The sequence below is a fragment of the Daphnia pulicaria genome, chromosome 6 (genome assembly GCF_021234035.1).
Source record: "Daphnia pulicaria isolate SC F1-1A chromosome 6, SC_F0-13Bv2, whole genome shotgun sequence".
Taxonomy (NCBI): Eukaryota; Metazoa; Arthropoda; class Branchiopoda; order Diplostraca; family Daphniidae; genus Daphnia; species Daphnia pulicaria.
The window spans coordinates 13,714,870-13,734,665 of record NC_060918.1 but is presented as its reverse complement, the minus strand read 5'-3'; the positions used below and the strand labels follow the sequence as shown (position 1 = coordinate 13,734,665).

Genomic DNA, 19,796 nt, shown 5'->3' with positions numbered 1-19,796 from the left:
CTCGCCAATCAGATGGCAGCTTCCAAGTCTGCTTTGCTGTTGCCATGCTCTTGGGTTGACTTTTAATTCTATGTTGCCATCAGTCGTACTAGTATATAAACTGGGACATCAGCCATCATCTCTTCACTCACCCAACAGCATTGAAATCTCAACGTTCAACAGGAGCTCTCACGAGGATGTCTCGTGTGCTATTCTTTATCAATCACTGCCTATTCCTCGCCGTTGTTTTAAGTAAGTATAGCTTAACCTTGCTGAAAGTAATTCCACGAAATTAATATTTAAGTACCACTTTACGTATATTTTGTCATTTCTATATGATGGACAGCCCAATATTTTGGCAGACTTTAAAAAAAGAAAAAGAAAATCGTTCGGCATATGGCATACGGTTTTTAACTTTTTAAGGCCCACACTCCTATTATCAGTTGGAAAACGCTGAAAAAAAAGTATTTAAGTAATAACTAGCAGATAGATGAAGCGTCATTTTGCAATTGAAGCATATTTTTATTGTTAACCAGTATAGTAAATAATGTAGCCGCCAGTCACGTAAACCCCAAGATCCTCCAAACTATAAGCACGTTTCAAGGTCATTTGAATTCCATTAAGCAGTAACTAAGCTTTACTTTTCAATCTGCTGCGTCTCTTGGCTGGCTATTCAGGTGTACTAAGTATAACAACATAATTTATGTGTTTAGTACATGAGCGGATAATAATAATCTTAACGGTTACTCTTTTATCGGTTCGAAGTTCTGTCTTTAGTTTACGGTACAGAATAAGAATTTCCAATGGTAGCATACAAAGATATTGAAGTTCTCCGTAAAGTTCAAAAGTTTCGTTAATGTTATTTTTTTTCAATCCCGAAAATGAAATTATTCTATCTAATAAAAATTTTGTATTCTGTTTAGCATGGCAGCCATCCGTTGCTGCAGAAGCTGACTACTTCAACGTTATTGAAAAGCTTCACGTTAATCTCCTACGCTCTTACAACAATCAAATCCGGCCCGTGATAAATCACACGGATGCGCTTAATGTCGAACTTTCAATGAGACTTACCAGCTTTAATTTCGTAAAACTCTTATAAATGAATGAGGGTTATGAAAATATTTTCTTTAGGATTTTTTTAAATTTAGGATGAATTGCAATCCCGCTTCTCCGCCATCGGATTTTTTTTAATGGTAACATTCAAGATTTAAAAAAAGATGAAAATTATTCCAAAGCTTTTAGTTTATCAAGTATAATTGTTGTGCAATTAAGTTATGTTAAGAATCATAGTTGTTCGTAATTTTTGTTCCGTTAAAATGCGATTATTTAACATGATCATTTAACAAGATTGCTAAACAAGAAGCTTTACAGATTTTCTTAATTGTTGTTTTGTTCTCCTGGTTGTTTCTGTAGAGTTGGAAAGATCCTCGTTTCATGTGGTCTCCTGCGGAATATGAAGGACTAACGACCATCCACTTGCCCAATGAGAAAATATGGAAGCCTGATTTTGAGGTGAGTTAATTTATATCTTATTTGTCTTTCAAGCTAATTTCAAGTTTAACTAATTACTACAGATCTTAATATTAAAAATTAAAATACGTATTTTTTTTAAATTAAGGTTTACAATTCCTATGGATTACTATCCAAAGAGCGTTCTTTTGCACCGAATGATGTTCTAATAAGTAACGACGGTACCGTTATTTGGGTTCCCATAAGCAATATGGTTTCCATCTGCCCCCCTGATGCCACTTATTATCCGTTCGATAGCGTCACATGTACAACGAAAATTGGCTCGTGGACGCACAATGCGCTTAAAATCAACATTAGTCCAACGAATAATTCGACAACGGTACAGTGTGCGCATCATCATACAATAGTCCAAAGAATAATTTCATATTAAAATTGTTTATTATTATAAAGGTGGATATCAGCGAACTGATAAACAAAAGAATGTCCGAATGGAATATTAAGTCCACGCAAGTTAGTGTTGAGGTTAAAAAATACGACTGCTGCACCGAACCCTACCAATCGTTGGTCATGAAGTTTACCATTCAAAGGTCTCTATCGACGACCATCACTATACCTACCATAGGTTCATACATTGATTCCTTTACTCCTTTTGTGTTATGTCGCATAGCATTAATGTTTATTCTATTCTCTTTAGTCATCATGGTTCTAATCTTGGCAACTTTCATCATTCCGCCGGCGATGGATGCAAAACTGATTGTGGGAGTTTTCAATTTGACCCTATTGTGTGGTTACCTGTTGTACTTTAAAACGGTACTTCCGGCTGGAAATGAAAATACGCCATTGATTGGTAATTCACTTGAAATTCCAAATTATCCTGCCGTACTTCAATCTAAATTTTAATTTTATTTGATTGGGATAGTTTCCTTTTATAATGGGTCTTTGGTCGTGGTGATATCTTCCATCCTATCCACCATTCTATCTCTACGCTGGACACGGCTTTCGAAATCAGTATCGCCACCGACTTTCATCCGAAGCTGTTTATCAGGCCGTATTGGGACTATCCTTGGGGTTTCACATAAGGTATTATAACTATTGCTCAATGCTCATTTTCTTTATCTGGTTTGTTATAACGATAACTAATTATTATTTTTTAAATATCATTTTTATAGTACACCAGCAATAACCTTTTAGTAGCGAAGGAGCTCACTGAGAAAGTATCGCAACAATTTGTTCACGATGACGGCGAATCTCAAGAAATTGAGATTAAACAAGCTTGGACCAACATTAGCGTAGCTTTGGAACGTATCATGTTGTTCATTTACTTCTCTTTTATTGCCTTCCACGTTATAAGTTTCCTAGGTTGAGTTACGAGAATCATAATTCAAGAGACCAATACCTACTAACTTTGCTACATGTAAGCCTTCTGCTTTGTTGAATGTTTTCATTAATGATGGATTGCTCTATATTTCGGCTATGTAGTGATTTTAGATTACTATTGCTTCATGGTAAGTGCACAGACATTTGTGAAGTGAAATTTTTACAAGCGTTATTTCTTCTTGACAATAAAATTGCGCACTGGTAATGAATCGGTGGTCGTGAATTCGAACAAATAATACTGCGAGTCGTTTCATTTTTATAAAAACCGCGGAACACCCAATGCAAGACTGTGGAAAACACAATAAAAGCCAACCAAAATTGAAAGCGCAACAATGCGTCCAATCGTCATTTTCTTGATGTGTCAAAATGGAAGAGCTCAGTACTTATAGCTCTTTACAATAAATTTGCAGTCATGATGACCAATAAACCAACAGAGAAAGGAAGCTGCAATCCAACTATATTATTTTGAAATAAACACTTCCATAGTAAATTCGTAATCGGATAATTTAATGAGCTTTCGTATAAGGGAAGCATCACCCACATCACCACCCCGTTCTAACGGAAGTTTGTCTGCGGTTTGCACTTAAATCAGACCGAAAATGAGCGAGTTTTTCAATGAGTGAACTTCAAATTAATGAATGAACCGATGTATCGACAGCAAAGCCACAATTTAATAAAACGTCAGTAAATTAGACATAGATGTGTGAGAAATTCCTAACTGTAAACAATTTATTGATCCTTGTTGAATACTTCAATTTAAAATAAATATATACAATTAAACCATTTTTTCCCTCGTTTTCACTCCACTTTTCACCCTTGTCACACATTTCAAAACATGCACTTATAAGTATGTATTTTTCTGAAAAAGAGCGCCAATTAAAAAAAAAATTCATGGGAAATATTTTAGATTGAGAGGACAAAGTTAACCCTCGACGGGAGTATGGTAGCCATCGCTTGACTGGTCATCTTTTATCAATCTTGCTAAATTTTCGTTCGGAATTTTTGTCTGAAACGGAAGATTGCGGGTATTTGTTGGCACTGATGAATCCACCTCAGTAGCTAAGTCAGCTTCATTATTTATTTCGTCATAGATGTTACAATTTTCTTCTGTCGTCGTCGAAGATGTTGCTGAGAGCGGTGAATCCTCCGATGACATTCTCGTTGTTGCCTCAGGAGAAGACACTTCATCGACGTCATCTTTTGATTTCGTTGATCTCGGATGGTCGCTTTTCCTTATGGATTTTCGAGACAAAGGTGATGATAATGGTACCAATACTGTTTCACGGTTTGCTGATGCAATGGATGGTACAGATGATCCAGCAGCATTCAATCTAGCGGCAAGGAGGCAAGGAGATATCTCCACCGTAAAGCGCGAGGTCGTTGCTGGACTTTCTGGTGGAAGTGTGCCTGGAGGAATCACAAGGGGTGGAAGCGTGGGCGATGGTTGAACGTGGGTAGAGGACGAATTCTTGTGGGTGAAACTGATTTTGCAACCATATTTTTCCAATTCTTTTTGTGTCAATCGCTTGACCACCACAGAACATTGCACGGAAGGCGCCGAACGCAATGGTTTAGGTAGTGGACAATTAGAAGAAGCTTCAGGAACAGGAGATGTAGTAACTAAAGCTGGAACGGCTTCCGTCAGGACGTCAGGTTTCGTTGGTGATGTAGCAAGATTAGAAACAGCTTCCTTTGACTTCATTTTGTCAACCCCAGTTTCCGAATCTTCTTTCTTTTCATTTGGTTTCATTTCAGCTTTCGACGATTCAACCTGTCGCTATATTACGAAAAGATTGATAATGAATTTAAATAGTAGGCAATATGTTAAACGAGTATAAAGAAATCAATTAAAATTGTCTTTGAAGTAAAAAAATATAAAGTTGCTTTCGGAAGAATTTTAAAAAATACTATAATTAATTCTTTTTCAACCATGAGCTGGCCTAGATATCATTCTAAAATACACACTTTTTTGTTAACTCTTGAAGGAGCAGGATGAGGAGAAAACACAATCGGAAGAGGGATGACAGGCTGTTTAAATAGTTGACGCTTCTGCTTCTTCGACTAAAAAATAAAAATTGATTGAGCACAACTTTACACTATTCAAACATGACGAATGTTCATATCCATTACCGGTGTTGGAATTTTGTTGGTGGCTAACGCCGGATGTTTAGGAAGTTCTTCCTCTTCCGATTCTACCTCAACTACGTTTCTTTTTTCTGAAAAATACATGGACATTAATAGAATGTAACTAAATTTGTAATTTTAGAAGTGCTAATACTTTTACTAGAATCGCTTCTCTCACTTTTTTTATCAAGAAAACCACCTTGACATCCACCTAAATTTCCTACAAATCCAATCAAAACATTATCAGACTCATTGTGGTTAAAATAATTTGAATAATTTACTTTCAACAACCGCTCCGTGTTTAAACTTTTTGACAATATCTGGACTAAGGTTAAATTTGCCCAGATTTTTAAAGATGTTTCGAAGAAAACGATTTTTAGCCGATTCCCACGAACGATTGTACTCTAGGATTTAAAAATATTTTAAGGAACGGGAGTAAGGATAATAAATTGAATTACCTACTATGTAAAATCTTATCTTGGATGTCAACCCATAACTTCTTTCCTCGTACTTCCTCGTATCTGTTTGTCTTGGCGATGTAGTCAATGATTAACTTGTCTTCTTCTAAAGTGTACAACCTGGGCCTGGTAACCATGAACAGGACTGATTACGTTAAATGTCTTCCTATTAAAGACTACCAAAACATACACAGATTTTTGCGGTTTCACAGAAGATGTAGCCACCAATTTGTCCTCGTCGATATCACTATCCCGCTCGCTTGAGGAAGACGACTCATTGGAACGGAATCTCTGAATTACGTTTTTTTCGAGAGCGTACTCCTTAGATTCTAAGTCTTTTAGGATAACGTCATGAAACCGACGCTTAATAGATTTCCAGTCCTGTCCTGTAGCTAGGGGATGCAAATAGGTTTTTTAAATTAAAAAAAACAAAAAAAAAACAAAGTGTATAATTTTTTTTAAATTTTACTTTTGAAACCTGATCCTTGAATATCCATCCAAAGTTTCCTCCTAGATATGTCAGAATATCTCTTGTTGAGAATTATGTATTGAAGAATACATTTATCCAGTTCGACAGAAAAATCTCTGAATATAAATATTTTATAGACAAATTTGTAAAAGTAAGAGGATGAAACTACTGTTCTCTATTTGTTCTGTATCAGCTTACCCAGCGCGTTTTGGGGTGATTTCCCTCACCCTCAATGATTTTACAGATTCCAAATCTTCCAAGTCGCTGCCAGAAAGACTACTTTCTGCTATGACCCTCGGTGATGATGTCTTAACTTTTGTTGGTGATGGCATCGATACCTAACCATCACAGTGGATTTCATAACTTAAAAGGTACGAAAAAATAAATAAAAAAGTTTTACCACGTTCGGTTCAGAATCACTAATTTCATCAGCCGTTGAGGATTCATTTTGGCTCATGGACTGCAAATCATTAAAAAGAATATTTGCAAACAATATAACAAATTTACTTAAGCTTCACTAAATACCAGTTTCTTTCTTTCTGACGAGAACGAACGTGAGTTTTCATTCATCGAGCGACTAAAAAGGTTGCGTTCACTTTTCGTCAAACCCTTGTAGGTGTCGAGATTTGGAAGAATAAACTGGCGAAATCGATTTTGTAAAGATTGCAATGAGTGCTTGTGAAACTCCTACAAAAAAAGAAAAAAAAACACATTTTTGAATTACACAATTATTTCCCGTAATCAAAATTATTTCTCCATTAAACTTACACGATTAACTATTTTCCAAGTAGTGTTTCGTTCAACTTTATCATGCAAATTTTTGTAAAGCAAACACTTTAAAATAGCCAAATCTTCTTCGATGGAGTATTCAACAAGTATCCTAAAGAAATATTTCATAGTCATTTCAGAAATACCTAAAAATAGACATACTAAGCAAACTTTTTTCCAGAAGAGCAACTTTCAACTTTTTCGGAAGATGAACCCGAATGTAGTAGTTTTTTGCCTTTTCGAGGAGAGGTTCGTGTTACAGCTTCCCACGAATCATGTCCTTTCAATATGTTATTGATGTTTATTGAACCATCATAGGGTGACTTGCCCAGTCTGAACAAATTTTGAGAAAAAACAATTATTATTTATCATTTCGCGCAATTAATCGTTAGGCTTAAAATAACAACCTTACCTGAAATTTTCCAAGTCAAGAAGATCTCCACACTTGATGCATTCTTCTACGTATTCAGCTTTAAAAACGTCAGAATCAATTTCATCGATGTCCTCAATCACTTCAGGAAAGACAAGTTCTATAGAGTGGCAGCTATGAGGCGTCTCCCCGAAATTCCCTCCGCATTTCTAAACAACAATATGTGAATAAGAAATGAATTCCTTAAAAACTGGAATAATATCTATCGTGTGTAAAACGAACCTCAATTTGTTCTTTCAATTTACTACATTTGCCTTCCAATTCCAAATTGTTCTCATGGTGACAAAAACGAGTTCGGCGCATATAAAATTCGATGGGGTCACCGTTTGATTCCTTCCGAAAAAGATTGTTTAGTATCATCGCAAGACAACTGGGGGTCAGAGGATTGTTCTCTTCCTTGTTTATTTCCTCAGTTATTTGTAGAGGATTGTTCTCTTCCTTGGTTATTTCCTCAGTTATTTGTAAATGCACCATTTCTTCCACCTGAAAAGCGAATGAAAATCAAAAATAAGTTTAGATTAAGAACCAATCGATCTAAGACAAAATGTACTTACTTTGCTCGATGAAACATGTTTTTTCCCTCTCGTGATGAGTTCATCGACTATGACCGTTTCATTTGTCTGATTTATCTTTTCTCTGACAGACGAAAGACTAATATTAGGTGATTCTTGCTCATCTACAGAAGCGACCTTATCAATTGTCGTAGGTTTCTTTGGACTCACACTGCATGACGAAATACTACCATTCTCGATCTGAAACGTGGTTGAACTTTCATATGTTAAATTTGAAGAAAAATACGATAGTTTCTGATTGCTCACCTCTACGGATTTATCTGGTGAAGATGCGGATGAGTTACCACTGAACGAAACCCGACTGAAAAGATTACGTTCACTATTCGTGAGACCTTTATATTTCTTGAGGTTGGGGAGGATAAAGCGGCGAAATCGGTTGTGTAATGACTGATAGGAATGGTTAGGAAATGTCTACAAAAGAAGAAATAAAATAAGCTTCATGTTATGCTTTAATTTTTATGAGCAAACCTACTCTATGAACTATTTTCCATGTAGCGTTCCCTCCTACTTTATCATACAAGTTATTTGCCAGCAAAAACCTCAAGATTGCCAAATCTTCTTCAATGGAATACTCAACACGGCGACTCCTATAAGAAAAGATTTCTTAAGTAAATTTATCAAGCAATTTAAAAAGGGAAATTTTCCTTATTACTTTTTTCCTGGGTTGTTGCTTTTGAATTTTTCTGGAGAGGTTTCGAGAGGTAATCCAAAGTCTGGAAGCTTTCTGCCTTTCTGAGGACTTTATAATAAATAAGGAGGAAAAAGAGAGCATTATTTCATAGCAACACTTAAGTATTGGGTATTTTACTATTTTGAATCAATAATACCTAGTTCTTGATACAGAGTCCCATGTTTCATATCCTTTCATAATCATGTTGATGTTGATTGAACTATAAGGTGACTTGCCGAGCCTATAATTTTTGTTCATTACATCATGCTGTATCAACTATTCTGTCTTTGACATGGGAAGCACTTACCTGAATTGCTCCAGATCAAGAAGATCTCCACACTTCATGCATTCTTCTATGTACTCAGCTTTAAAAAGGTCAGAATCGATTCCATCAATGTCTGTAATATCTTCAGGAAACACAAGCTCTATGGCATGACAACCTCTAGGTTCCTCACCAAGATGTCCTCCACATTTCTGTTTTCACAAGAACAAATTATTTTGTATAATATCATGCTAGCTATATAAATGTTATTCCACTACCTCAATTTGTTCTTTTAGTTTCTTAAACTTTTCATCTTGTTCTACGTTGTCCTGACGACCTAACCGAGTTCGTCTTAAATAGAAGTCGATTGCCTCACCGTTTGAATCTTTTCTAAACAGATTGCTTAATATTAGTTCAAGGAAGTTTTCATCTTCCATTTCTATATCCTCAGCCATTGGAAAATTTAAGTATGTTTCCCAAAACACACAGCCACACTCACACACAGTTTTTAAAAACGGACACTTCTGCTCAACAGCAGTCAACACTCACTCTACTGACCCAACCGTTGTCGGATTTGTTTTTTTTTCTTCTTCTTCGAATGAAATGCAACGACGCCAGATAACGTTTATGTACTCGGGCGCACCAAGGCGCCATTTTTAAAAACAGAAAAAGCAGTAAAAATTCTTAACCAAATGCCAATGCTTGCTGTAAAAAGTAACGGAAGACATTGTTTAACGTTCTAAATTTAACGTTCTAAATATATATTTTTTCTTTACATTTGCTGGGTGACAAAGTAAAGTGGGGTCTAAACGCTTCGTGTAAAGGAAGTTTCTGTTTCAAAATCTCTGTTGTAACCATCAGTAGTTTTGCATAGAAGTTTTAGGCTCCGGATCTGGGAAATCTACTTTGCTTCTCGGACCACTTGGCCCCGAGCCAAGTTCACATTCACCTATTTCACAAAATACAATAAAATTTTCAGTGATAATGTTATTATGCCATATTTCCATTTTTTATTACCAGTCACGATTTCGTATTCACACCCTTCTGCGCTGTTACCCCAGTCCCCGAGGAAATTTAACCAATTTAAATTTCCTTCATAGCTGCAACAAATAATTTAGTTCTCAATGATGTATCATTTTAACCCGACTAACCCGAATGTAACCATAGGAAGATAAATTATTTGATAAAAAATGGACACACCTTATATTGCTGGGCAACCATGGAATTATAATAAGGTTATCCCACGTTGTCCAAGCCATTCCTGCAGGTCCATAAAAAGTTCATTTAACAGTTTTAAATCCATATTGTTAGATTATTTTTGAATATATGCTTTCCTTCGTCTGTGAAATCCTGAAGAGGCAGGCCAGGGACGTAAGTGTGTACATCTAATACCACATCAATATTGGTAAACAATCGTTTAAAATAAGGCGAGAGATTAATATGAAATTATCTATAGACCTGCTGATCCCCAGAGACCGTGTGAACCATTAGCACTGTACACAACGGGATGAGTTCCAATAAGTTCAACTGTTTGCGGATACTGTGGTTCATACCTTCCTTCCATTTCAGAAGGTTCGTCATTGTAATCCCGACCAACCTACTCTCCACAATAAACTAATTGTCATCTGCATCACAAACGTTAGTAAAGAAAAGATACTCATACCGCAGCTCGAACTTCCTCCCCAACAAAGAACTGAAAATTGTTTGTAGTTTCATTCCAAGTATAATAAGCACCGAAGCTATGAACGTTAAGGTGAATCATATACGGCTTCCCATTCTTCAAGGGGAAATGTTAAAGATTAGTTTTCATTATTTTTAAGCACGTTATAAAAATACTAACTCTAAAACGCAGAGCATTGTGTTCCCAGTCGCCCACGTGATTTCCAAGATTTTTCTCTGCTCCTACACAACTTCCGTTAACTGGGACACCTGTAATTTGTTATAAGGAATTTTACAGTAGCGGGAAGCTTTTTACGCAAGGATATTCATCAAATAGGTAAATACCCTACCTACACACGCATCCTTTCCACGATTATACGGGTAAAACGCGAAATAAGAGACATCGAGGGTATTAAATGCATCGTCGTATTCGCGGTAGATTGTGTAGACAGGCACGCCTCCCATCTCGATCGACTGGCCGAAAAATACATCCAGGTTGTAACAAGCGGGGCAATCTATCTTTGTAAAATTTCCAACCCCAATGGGGAATAATTTGATAGAATAGGAATTAATTACTAAAACCTATAAAAATACTATTCAAATAGTCGTACCCAAAGGTTCGCGTGTTTGCATGTGTAACACTGAGCTGTTTTCTCCGCCAATCAGAGTTTCGGGGGTTACATAGTCTTGGATAATTGTACCTTCTTCATCTTGAATTGTAACTTCGGGCAAAAAAAACTCCACTGTGCTAGGTAGAAAACTTTCTTCGCTGTGGAGCCAAATCAAAGGAGACCACGATCGGATAAGTTGTTCGACTAAATAAATAAAAATATATTATAAGCTGTAGTAGGATAAGACGTTGATTAGCTAGAGAAAAATCCCGATTCCATTCCTTGGACAAAATAAATTGTCTTAATTTTACTAAATTCCATCGTACGTGTGTTTACCTTCGGGTGTTATAGATTCAGAAGGATGCGCAATCAATCCACAGACGAAGACGAAAAGGTGAAACCATTTTCGTATATTTTTCCCTTGTTGTTGCATTGGATATAATACAAGGTACGTTGACTATGTATCGAATGCAAAATGTTTCCGTCTAACTCCCAACCACAGGATAGAAGACTGACGAGCCATTTTTTTATCATGTAGAATTATGACTGGTATCTACATTATTTATTTCAATCCTATGTAATCTCCAGCTTTCTACAATACTTCTGTCACAAATGTATTTAGTCAATAATATCACGCCTCCATGAATTAAGTAAAGACAGTACGTCAGCTCTGACGTCAAAACACCCATGGCAGCTTAAGCCACTGTTTACCATCAGTCAATATTTCGGTCTGGATTGCATTGTTATCTGTTAGTCTGTTACGATCTAAGACAAGCCGATATATTTTGTATATTATCACATAATAATTCTACCGTTTTTCTTATTGTTTATTTTAAAAAAAAATTTTCTTTGTTTATTATTTATTTGTCAAAAGTCAAAATTGTAGCCTTTTTAATAGGGAAAATAATGTTCCAGAAATCCAGGCCGATTAAGAATGTTTCTTTTTCAATTAAAACGCTAAAACTTCTATAAAATCGCATGATTTATTATAGCCCTGTCACCTGTTTAATTGCAACTTGACCAATAAAATTACCTTTTATCGAATTTCAAATTCAATTAACCCATAGTACAGGTTACGTATATATACGAATACACAACTTACTTACAATACTAGTGTTGTTGAGCTTTCATCCCTGGTAAAAAATACGTTCTGGTGAAGGTTGCCAGGATACATATTATTTAAAAGTGGAGTCTACTTAAAAAAAAAAGAAAGAAAGGAAATAAAATGAAAATACAGAATTTAACAATAATTGGCTGTTTATGGCCATTGTATTGTAGATCAGTCCTATAAACGGAAAAGAACGATGCTCAACAATCAAGACTTTTCTTAATCGATTGGAAGATTTCTGTTAATATCGCCATCTGTCAAGGGTAAATAATTTTTTTTTTTAAACGAACCGAAAAATAGAAATTAGAATACGAAAATTTACATCTTCAGAACTTTATCTCGTCCTCCAGAAACAACTCGTTGTGAGTCAGGGCTCCAATCAACAGCAAATACTTCATCACCGTGTCCGGGCAAGTCCAAATGCAACTTTTTTGTTTTTAAGTTCCAAACTAGAATTGAATACAAAGACAAATTGCATATACTCTAAAATTAAATGAATATCGCATTTCATTCAAACCCTACCTTTCAAAGTAGAGTCTGCACTTCCGCTAACAAGAAGCCGAGAATCGGCCGACCAGGAAATTTGGTAGACGGCTTGTACGTGACCTCGAAGAGTCGTTATGAAATTGCCTGTTCTTCCATCCCAGATTTTTATCGATTTGTCGAAGGAGGCTGAAGCAATCAATCTCGAATCGGGAGAAAATTTGACGTCATTAACCAATTGTTGATGACCCGTCATACGAGCTAAAAATACAGAGAAAATCAGAATTATGTGTTAAATAACTTCACAACATGTCAAACCACTTAAACATCACCTAAATGCTTTTTATCTGTTTCAGGATTCCATAAAAACAGAGTGAAATCGTCCGAACCAGACACTAAACGTTCGGGACCGACTTGTTGAACTAGATTATATCGGTCCAGAGCTTTTTTCTGTGCTTCTTCGGGCGTCAAAGTTTTCTGAGTGCGCCCAAATTCTGCTGGTTCGAAAGCGCCAGTTCGTAGAACGTAGTCGGTGCTCAACGCTAATGTGTTGACCCAATGAGCATGCCCTTGCAATGTCCTGCATAATATTCCGTCTTCAGATCGCCAAACTTTTACTGTCCGATCCTGTAACCACATTTTGTTAATTTTAAGTAAATAAATATTGAGTTGGTTCGTATATATTTTGAAAACGACTGTAATTACCTGAGATGCGGAATATATGAGTCCTGTTCCACCCCACCTTATACATGATACCCCTTGTTGATGACCAGCAAGGTTAATCAAACAAGTACCAAGAACTACATCCCATATCCGGACGTCACCATCTTTGGAAGAACTTGCTAACTTCCTGCACTGTGGGTTCAAGTGAAAAGGTTCCCAAACAAGCCAGGTCACCCACTGTTTATGACCCACAAGTGGTTTGCCTTTCTGTGTCCCAGTTGCGGCATCCCACAACCGAATTTCACCACTTTTGCAAGCTGATGCCAAAGTCTGTCCATTGGGGGCCCAAGCAGTGCACAGAACCCAATGTCTGTGTCCTGTAAAATAAAATATTGGCATAAAACTTGACTGTTTAAAACAGGAAATTTTTTGCAATTTCAAAGCTATTTTACCTTTACATGTGAACAAGGGACTTTCTGTATTTAAGTCCCAGAATCTGACAGTGGTATCACCTGAGCCACTAGCCAACTGCTTCCCATCAGGACTGAAACTTACTGAAATGACAGCTTCTGAATGTCCAGGTAAAGAACTAGAAAATTAAATGTATTTATATTAGTTATTGACCAATAAATGCTATTATTTTATTTACCTTGTGCATCTAGTCACCGCTCTGACTTGAAAAACAGCTTGAGGTTGATAGATAATTTCCAATACTTTTTCACTGTCCAATACTACGTTTTTGAGAGCAGCAGCAAGGTTACTTGTAACTTCTACATCTTGAACAAAAAATGTATAGGGAGTAGCTTCATCGTCACTCTTTTTAACGAATGCATTGCAAATCAACTGCAAGTTTGCTGTAGTTATATTGAGAGGTAAATCAATCGGAGACTCCAAAAGTTCGCCACTTTCGGATTTGAACTGTGCAAGAACATGACCAACTTCTTCCTTTTCATCGGACTCTGATAACTTCCTTTTTGAAATCCTGTTAATACGTACATAATATTAGAATAGAACATGCATTTCAATCAGTTTAAGTTGTCATAAAAACAAATTACATGTCTCACTCATGGACACTTACATTTTCGTTTTTTCGACAGCGACACACGTGTTTTACTGTCTCGGCATCTAACGGTGATTTTCTGAACTTGAAATTACATTCCGAAAAAAATTCGGAAATGGAAATTTAAAAAAAAAAATTGCAGCAAATAAGAATGGTGTACGAATCCTAAGAAAACTCTTATAAATCTGTTATGACTTAAAATATTTCAAGGTTAAATTAAAATGAGGCAACTACGTAAACTATGAAAGACTAATCAATTCATGCAACATTGATTCAATCATTCAAGATTCAATTTTGACAATTCCTCCAAGAAATTTTAAAATTCTCAAAAGCACTTGCCGATCATGGTATTTTATTTTTGTCCAGCAGTTCAAGGAATACAAAACATAATTAAAAGACAGGCATTTACGCGCGTTTGGCTTTTTTCTTAATGTTCATTTTTTTCAATGTTTTCTTCTTGATCTGCTTAGGTTTCGAATCGGCTTTCTTTACCTCTTCTTCGACAGCTTCTTCAACATCATCTTCAGCGTCGTCACCATCTTCAGCGTCGTCACCATCTTCAGCGTCGTCACCTTCTTCAGGGTTTGCTCCAACTATTTTCTCTTCTAGAATATCTAATTCTTTCATGTACTCTTCTTCCAATGCATCGCCTTCGTCTTCACTGCTGTCATCAGCTGGTTTCGCTTTCTTTTTCTTTGAAATCTTTTCTGATTTATCTTGACTTTTGGGTTCGTCTTCAACATCAGATGCTTCAGTTGTTCTTTTCGTCTTCTTCACATTTTTGGGAGCTTTGCGTGACGTCTTGGCTGCAGCTGTTTTCTTTTCGTCGATTTCAGCATCAGACATGTCTTCGTCGCCATCTAGTTCCAAAACCTTTTCAGGCGCTTCAATGTCTTCAATAGCAGCGTCCAAATCCGTATGTTGGTATCCTTCGTCTTTAATCTTTTTAACTTCACCGCTAGGGTAAACAGCAATTTTCCAACCAGGTGCAAGTGTGCTAAGATCGTCGATCAGGGGCTCGTCGCGTTTCTTGGAGACTGGCAATGTAACGGAATCTCGAGTGGCTAAACCAAAACCAATAAATGTTACAGATTCCGCAAAGCACAATATTAATTAAATTACCAAAACTGACGTAGATTGGAACAGTCCATGTGTTGTTTCCGAATCTAATATATAAGCTACGAATATTTTCAAATTTCCCGGGGAAATGTTTTGGCATGCTTTCATAAACTGCCATGATATTCTCGATTATTTGCTTCTCAGTTTGGTTTGACAATCCAACCTGCATCTGTGTACTTGAGCCTTTATTCGACATAGACATCATACTTGTAGCTAGAGCTCGGTTAACTTCGGCTAAAAGATCTTCAGCTTCAATATCGATTGACACAGGTAATCTTAAAGTGGTACAAATTAATGAATAGATAATTAAATATTACTTCTTGAAACACGAAATTATGATGACATACTTTCCAGCTTGATAAAATGCTTTACCAAGATATCTTGGAATAAACTTGGCAATTCTTTTGTCAACCAATACAACATCAAAACGCTTAGCAAATTTTCCTCTTGCCTCAAATGGTTTAAATTCAATTCTCAACTGTCTCAGGGGCATTACCTAACAAAATTTAAATTTTACAGTTAAGTATTGATTGTAATGGTTAAAACTAATTAGATTAAGTAGGAGAACTCACTTCAGATATGAAAGAAACATTTTTGCTGTCAAGAAGTTCTTGATAGTGTTGAGTGGTAGGTTCATGATTAACCTTCCATCCTTTTTCCAAATCTTGGACAATCAAACAAATGTCACACTCATCATTCAAAAATGGATGTGGTACCTTACTAAAAAAATAAAATACAAATTAATTTTAGTAAATTAATACCTAAGCCTGTAACTTTTTAACATACACTCTAAAGGGTTGTGGATCAGAACTTGAAATCTTTATGGCTGACACAAGAAGATTTATAGGGTGTGGTTCGCTGTCAAATAGTTGTCCACCTTTCGTTTTCTGAAGAGTTAGCTCATGTGCTTTGAAAGCTGCGCTAACAGCAGCTTCAACCTAAAACATTTACAAAATCAAAAACTGAAAACTACAACGTATTTTTCATTTACTTACCGAACTTTTTTGTAATTCACATTTTGAAGTTATCGATGGATCCTGCATATTAACATACTCGGATGGAACGTCAACCGGACGGGTTACATTTTTTTTCTGAGATTTTTTTTTCTCTGTTTTCTTTCCAGCAGGGGGTATCTGAGTTCCTTTCTTCGCAGGAGAAACCGTAGATTTCTTAGGAACGGATTGCTTCTTTTGTGTAGCTGTTACTGGCTTTGGTGACTTCTTAATTTTAAGACCCATTTTGGTGGTTGAATTCAGCCCGTACGAATGAAGTTTGTGTGATCCACGTGTTTTCGGTTTGATTATGGCGTCTGCCAGAAGGTGTTGCCATTATGCCATCAAAGTAAACCAACTACATCGCATTAAGTCCAGTATGATTTTTGAAAATTAACAAAACTTAATAATCTCATTAAATTAATTATCCTGACTTTTTACCAAAAAAAAATTGAATTTTTCAATTAGGACTGTCTTTAAATGGCAACAATGCTTGATTTCGATCCGTCTGCTTTTGTTTCATATCTTTTCCAAAAGAAATCAAATAAAAGTTCAAGTTCACTTTACAGGTTAGATAGCAACTTTAAGCTACTTAAATTTGATTTTACTGTTAATGTGGATTTTTGTTTGCAGATTTCGGGAGATCACGATTCCTTATCTGTATGCGATAGGCTTATCTTCCCAATTATGGAGCCCCAAAAGCTAAATGACAGTTTCACTTTGCAGTGTCAAAATGAAGAATTTTCTGCTAGACGGGAATCAATTTTTGGAAATTTACCTATTGTAGAACTTGCCCACAAAGAAATACCGGCATTGTCTTCTTCTACGTGTGACATAGTGATCGATGAAGAGAATTCAAAAAACGACGACGTGACGATTTATAAGGGAGAAGAAAGTATGTTTAAAAGGCCCATGCCAAAATTGAAAAAGTCATCCTATCCCCCAAGAAGACAGCATCATCTAAACAGAACCAATACTCCTGATCACAAGAAAAACCCACACAAATGGGTTAAGTACAATTTAGCTGCAACTTCGGATGTTACTGACAAGTCCAACACTGCAGCTGCATTGTCATTTCTCAGGGACCTGGAAGACAGGAAGCGCAAACTTGAAGATGTTGACGAGCCTGCTGATACCTCAGGGAAAATTGTGTTCAAGAAACCTAAAACTTTTGAAGGGCGATCAGAAAAAGGCAAAACATACAGAGATGGGAAACTTGTTATGCCCGCATTTGAGTTTGGTTCTGGATCCAAAAAGCAGAAAGAGAGCAGGAGAAAGTTGAAAGCAAGCATTGAAGGTTCATCACAAACAACAAAAATACAGAGCTGTCTCAGTCACCTGGAAGAAGAAGATGGAGAAGAAGATCCTAATACTGATGATAAAAATGGGTAGGAAGTTGTGATTATTGTGTCAATGTGAAGAATAACTCAGTATGATTATGATTGGAATTCATGACATAAACCACTCTTGTTTATAGCACCTTGTTTCTTTGAAAAAGTTACCCAATCCACAGTATTTGTAACTATGTGACCATATGATTTAATAGTTAGTCGAGAAGAAAATTCAGTTTTTGGAACAGGCTTTTTCTGTGATGGTAAATTGTAATACAATTATGGAGAAGCAAATTTCTTAAAAAAATTATCGCGTGTAATTTAAATCGTGCACATCACGTAAACATAACATAAATGCGATCTGTAGACACAACTCATAAACCTGTTATTTTGTGAAGTAATTTATAAGGTTAACGGAAATCGTTCTCACATCCTTGATTGATGGTTAGATTGATAAGATCAAACATTTGAGATGATGAGTCTTCAACTTATTCGAAAATTTCTTGCTACAGTTTGTTCAACCACCAAAATAGCTTTTAAAATAGAAATGAATTGCACACACTTTAGTAGAGATAATAGCCTACAGTTCGATTGCACCAGTTTCTTTAGTGCTATGGCGTTGCATCTACATCTGAACACAAATACCTTTAACAGAAAAAAACAAAAACATTAAAAGATACCCTATCTGCTACGTGAAAAGCGGTGAAAAGATTCATCGATATGAGTCATCAAGCCGTCTTTGAAGTGTGACTAATATTCAAATGATACAACCGCCAAGCGCTGACATCAAATACAGTCGAGACGAATAATGTGGCATTCGGATTTTCGTTATACGTAATAAGTTACGGCGCAATGCAAGTCAAAATTTCGTTATTAGTTGCTCTCTTTTCCACGTGCTAGAGCTGGGCAATGTGTCGGCACATTTCGGCACTGGCGTTATAGCCGTCGCCGTCTTAATGATGTGTCGTCGTCGCGGGCCGTGAAGCTCTCTGTACATTTATCAGCACGGACGGCCATGCTATGGGCGGTCATTTGACGGTTTCCGGGGGGCTACACACAGCAGAGCACTTGGAGAGCCAAAGCGGTCGAGCGGATCTATAGACGGCGGCGCATCTTGAACCTCCTTCATATCCCCATCTTTTTTTTTTTTCTTTTTCCGGATTGGGCGGAATGTAGCGGAACATAACGTATTGCGGCAGCTCCAGACCAACTCAAAGGCGCAAAAAAAGCTGCTGGACGTGTGGCGTTGCCAAAGGATTGACGACAGTCCGGCTTTTCGCATCTCCCAGCTGTGACCGACCAGAGATAACAATTACTATTACAATATAGGACATATGTATACATTTACTTTGCACTCATCTGCAGACACGCCCCTTCTTCCCCCCTTTTCTACCCTCCAACAAAAACAGCGCAGAAATTCCAATGTTGCCAACAGAAGGCTGCCGATTCTACAATACCGAATTATGCACGTTATGAACATTTTGATCGTAATAAAAACTTACAAAAAAACCTAAAACCTTTTAAAAAATACCTTCGATAAAAATGAGACGATTGTTGTATAATTTGTAATATTATTCATAGAGATGCACGTTTAAAGCCAATTAAATTATCGTCAAAGACTGCGTCGTTTTATTTTGATGCGGAAACAAAAATTTGTTTTGAAATATTTGAGCTCGTGTCGTCTATTAATCAAATCGAATATTTCAGTTTTTTGAGCGAGTGCTGAAATCGTTGGAAATCTATATGCGCATTTCGGCGTGTTTGTTTCTCGCCGGGGTTATCGCTATTATCGAAATTGGTTTAGTCTTCCCGAGATGTAGAAAAAGAAAAAGAAAAAAGGGAAATACAGTCTAGTCATGTCTCGCTGTGGACTCGGTGAATTCTTTAAAAAAAAAGAACTTTAAGCGCCTCCCCCCTTTTTTTAAAAAATAAAAAATAAAAAAACAAAAAACACGAAATAATTTGAAACAACTTGATGGATGATCAATCGTAGAAACTCGACCCTTTTCTTCTCGCGGTTTAGTCTTACAGTCCGTGGGAGCTTTTTTGAGTTTCTCCCGGAGAGCGACGGAGGAGGACATTACACTTTTTCTTAGCCTAAAGCGCGCCCCGATGCTGAAATGATTGCGCTTGTTGATTGGTAAATGTCGGATGGCTGCCCGGATAAGAGAATGCGACGACCAACGAGAGG

The 19,796-nt window shown here is 36.6% G+C and overlaps 6 protein-coding genes across 9 annotated transcripts; 2 read left to right on the top strand and 4 right to left on the bottom strand.

Annotated features, from left to right (window-relative positions):
• The first annotated feature begins 76 nt into the window (after positions 1-76).
• LOC124342262 (acetylcholine receptor subunit alpha-type acr-16-like) lies at positions 77-3,059 on the top strand. The gene is made up of 9 exons (XM_046795227.1): positions 77-231; positions 903-1,063; positions 1,128-1,172; positions 1,393-1,491; positions 1,598-1,828; positions 1,900-2,071; positions 2,144-2,296; positions 2,369-2,529; positions 2,619-3,059. Exons 1-9 carry the CDS (start codon positions 177-179, stop codon positions 2,811-2,813), a joined length of 1,272 nt encoding a protein of 423 aa, XP_046651183.1. The 5' UTR covers positions 77-176; the 3' UTR covers positions 2,814-3,059.
• LOC124342259 lies at positions 2,785-9,148 on the bottom strand. 2 transcript variants are annotated; one of them, XM_046795223.1, is made up of 22 exons: positions 8,858-9,148; positions 8,625-8,791; positions 8,475-8,558; positions 8,300-8,386; positions 8,120-8,234; positions 7,894-8,058; positions 7,630-7,827; positions 7,298-7,558; positions 7,058-7,224; positions 6,817-6,978; positions 6,646-6,757; positions 6,403-6,564; positions 6,278-6,337; positions 6,076-6,215; positions 5,878-5,993; positions 5,599-5,800; positions 5,413-5,534; positions 5,232-5,354; positions 5,105-5,170; positions 4,957-5,042; positions 4,792-4,887; positions 2,785-4,603 (listed from the first exon to the last, which is right to left on the bottom strand). In XM_046795223.1, the coding sequence occupies exons 1-22, from the start codon at positions 9,032-9,034 to the stop codon at positions 3,749-3,751; spliced, it is 3,723 nt and encodes a 1,240-aa protein (XP_046651179.1). In that variant the 5' UTR covers positions 9,035-9,148; the 3' UTR covers positions 2,785-3,748. The 2 variants fall into 2 exon arrangements, with proteins under 2 accessions (XP_046651179.1, XP_046651180.1); XM_046795224.1 differs by having other exon boundaries at positions 5,129-5,170.
• A 242-nt stretch (positions 9,149-9,390) lies between these two features.
• Positions 9,391-11,369, bottom strand: LOC124344585 (putative vacuolar protein sorting-associated protein TDA6). Its single transcript, XM_046798181.1, has 10 exons — positions 11,186-11,369; positions 10,850-11,053; positions 10,589-10,753; positions 10,420-10,508; positions 10,243-10,356; positions 10,038-10,176; positions 9,914-9,964; positions 9,780-9,840; positions 9,597-9,679; positions 9,391-9,528 (listed from the first exon to the last, which is right to left on the bottom strand). Exons 1-10 carry the CDS (start codon positions 11,280-11,282, stop codon positions 9,437-9,439), a joined length of 1,095 nt encoding a protein of 364 aa, XP_046654137.1. The 5' UTR covers positions 11,283-11,369; the 3' UTR covers positions 9,391-9,436.
• A 719-nt stretch (positions 11,370-12,088) lies between these two features.
• Positions 12,089-14,289, bottom strand: LOC124344520 (notchless protein homolog 1-like). 2 transcript variants are annotated; one of them, XM_046798082.1, is made up of 8 exons: positions 14,182-14,289; positions 13,753-14,085; positions 13,556-13,692; positions 13,146-13,480; positions 12,773-13,067; positions 12,480-12,701; positions 12,280-12,406; positions 12,089-12,211 (listed from the first exon to the last, which is right to left on the bottom strand). In XM_046798082.1, coding segments are annotated over exons 1-8 (1,464 nt in total). In that variant the 5' UTR covers positions 14,184-14,289; the 3' UTR covers positions 12,089-12,198. The 2 variants fall into 2 exon arrangements, with proteins under 2 accessions (XP_046654038.1, XP_046654039.1); XM_046798083.1 differs by having other exon boundaries at positions 14,159-14,195.
• Positions 14,290-14,498: 209 nt separating this feature from the next.
• Positions 14,499-16,599, bottom strand: LOC124344518 (ribosomal L1 domain-containing protein 1-like). Of its 2 annotated transcripts, XM_046798081.1 has the most exons (7): positions 16,278-16,599; positions 16,069-16,220; positions 15,855-16,002; positions 15,630-15,778; positions 15,286-15,557; positions 14,736-15,227; positions 14,499-14,699 (listed from the first exon to the last, which is right to left on the bottom strand). In XM_046798081.1, exons 1-7 carry the CDS (start codon positions 16,518-16,520, stop codon positions 14,569-14,571), a joined length of 1,587 nt encoding a protein of 528 aa, XP_046654037.1. In that variant the 5' UTR covers positions 16,521-16,599; the 3' UTR covers positions 14,499-14,568. The 2 variants fall into 2 exon arrangements, with proteins under 2 accessions (XP_046654037.1, XP_046654036.1); XM_046798080.1 differs by having other exon boundaries at positions 14,499-15,227.
• A 152-nt stretch (positions 16,600-16,751) lies between these two features.
• On the top strand, positions 16,752-17,901 carry LOC124341923 (protein TSSC4-like). The gene is made up of 2 exons (XM_046794879.1): positions 16,752-16,843; positions 16,908-17,901. The coding sequence occupies exon 2, from the start codon at positions 16,962-16,964 to the stop codon at positions 17,664-17,666; it is 705 nt and encodes a 234-aa protein (XP_046650835.1). The 5' UTR covers positions 16,752-16,843; positions 16,908-16,961; the 3' UTR covers positions 17,667-17,901.
• Positions 17,902-19,796: the final 1,895 nt, after the last annotated feature.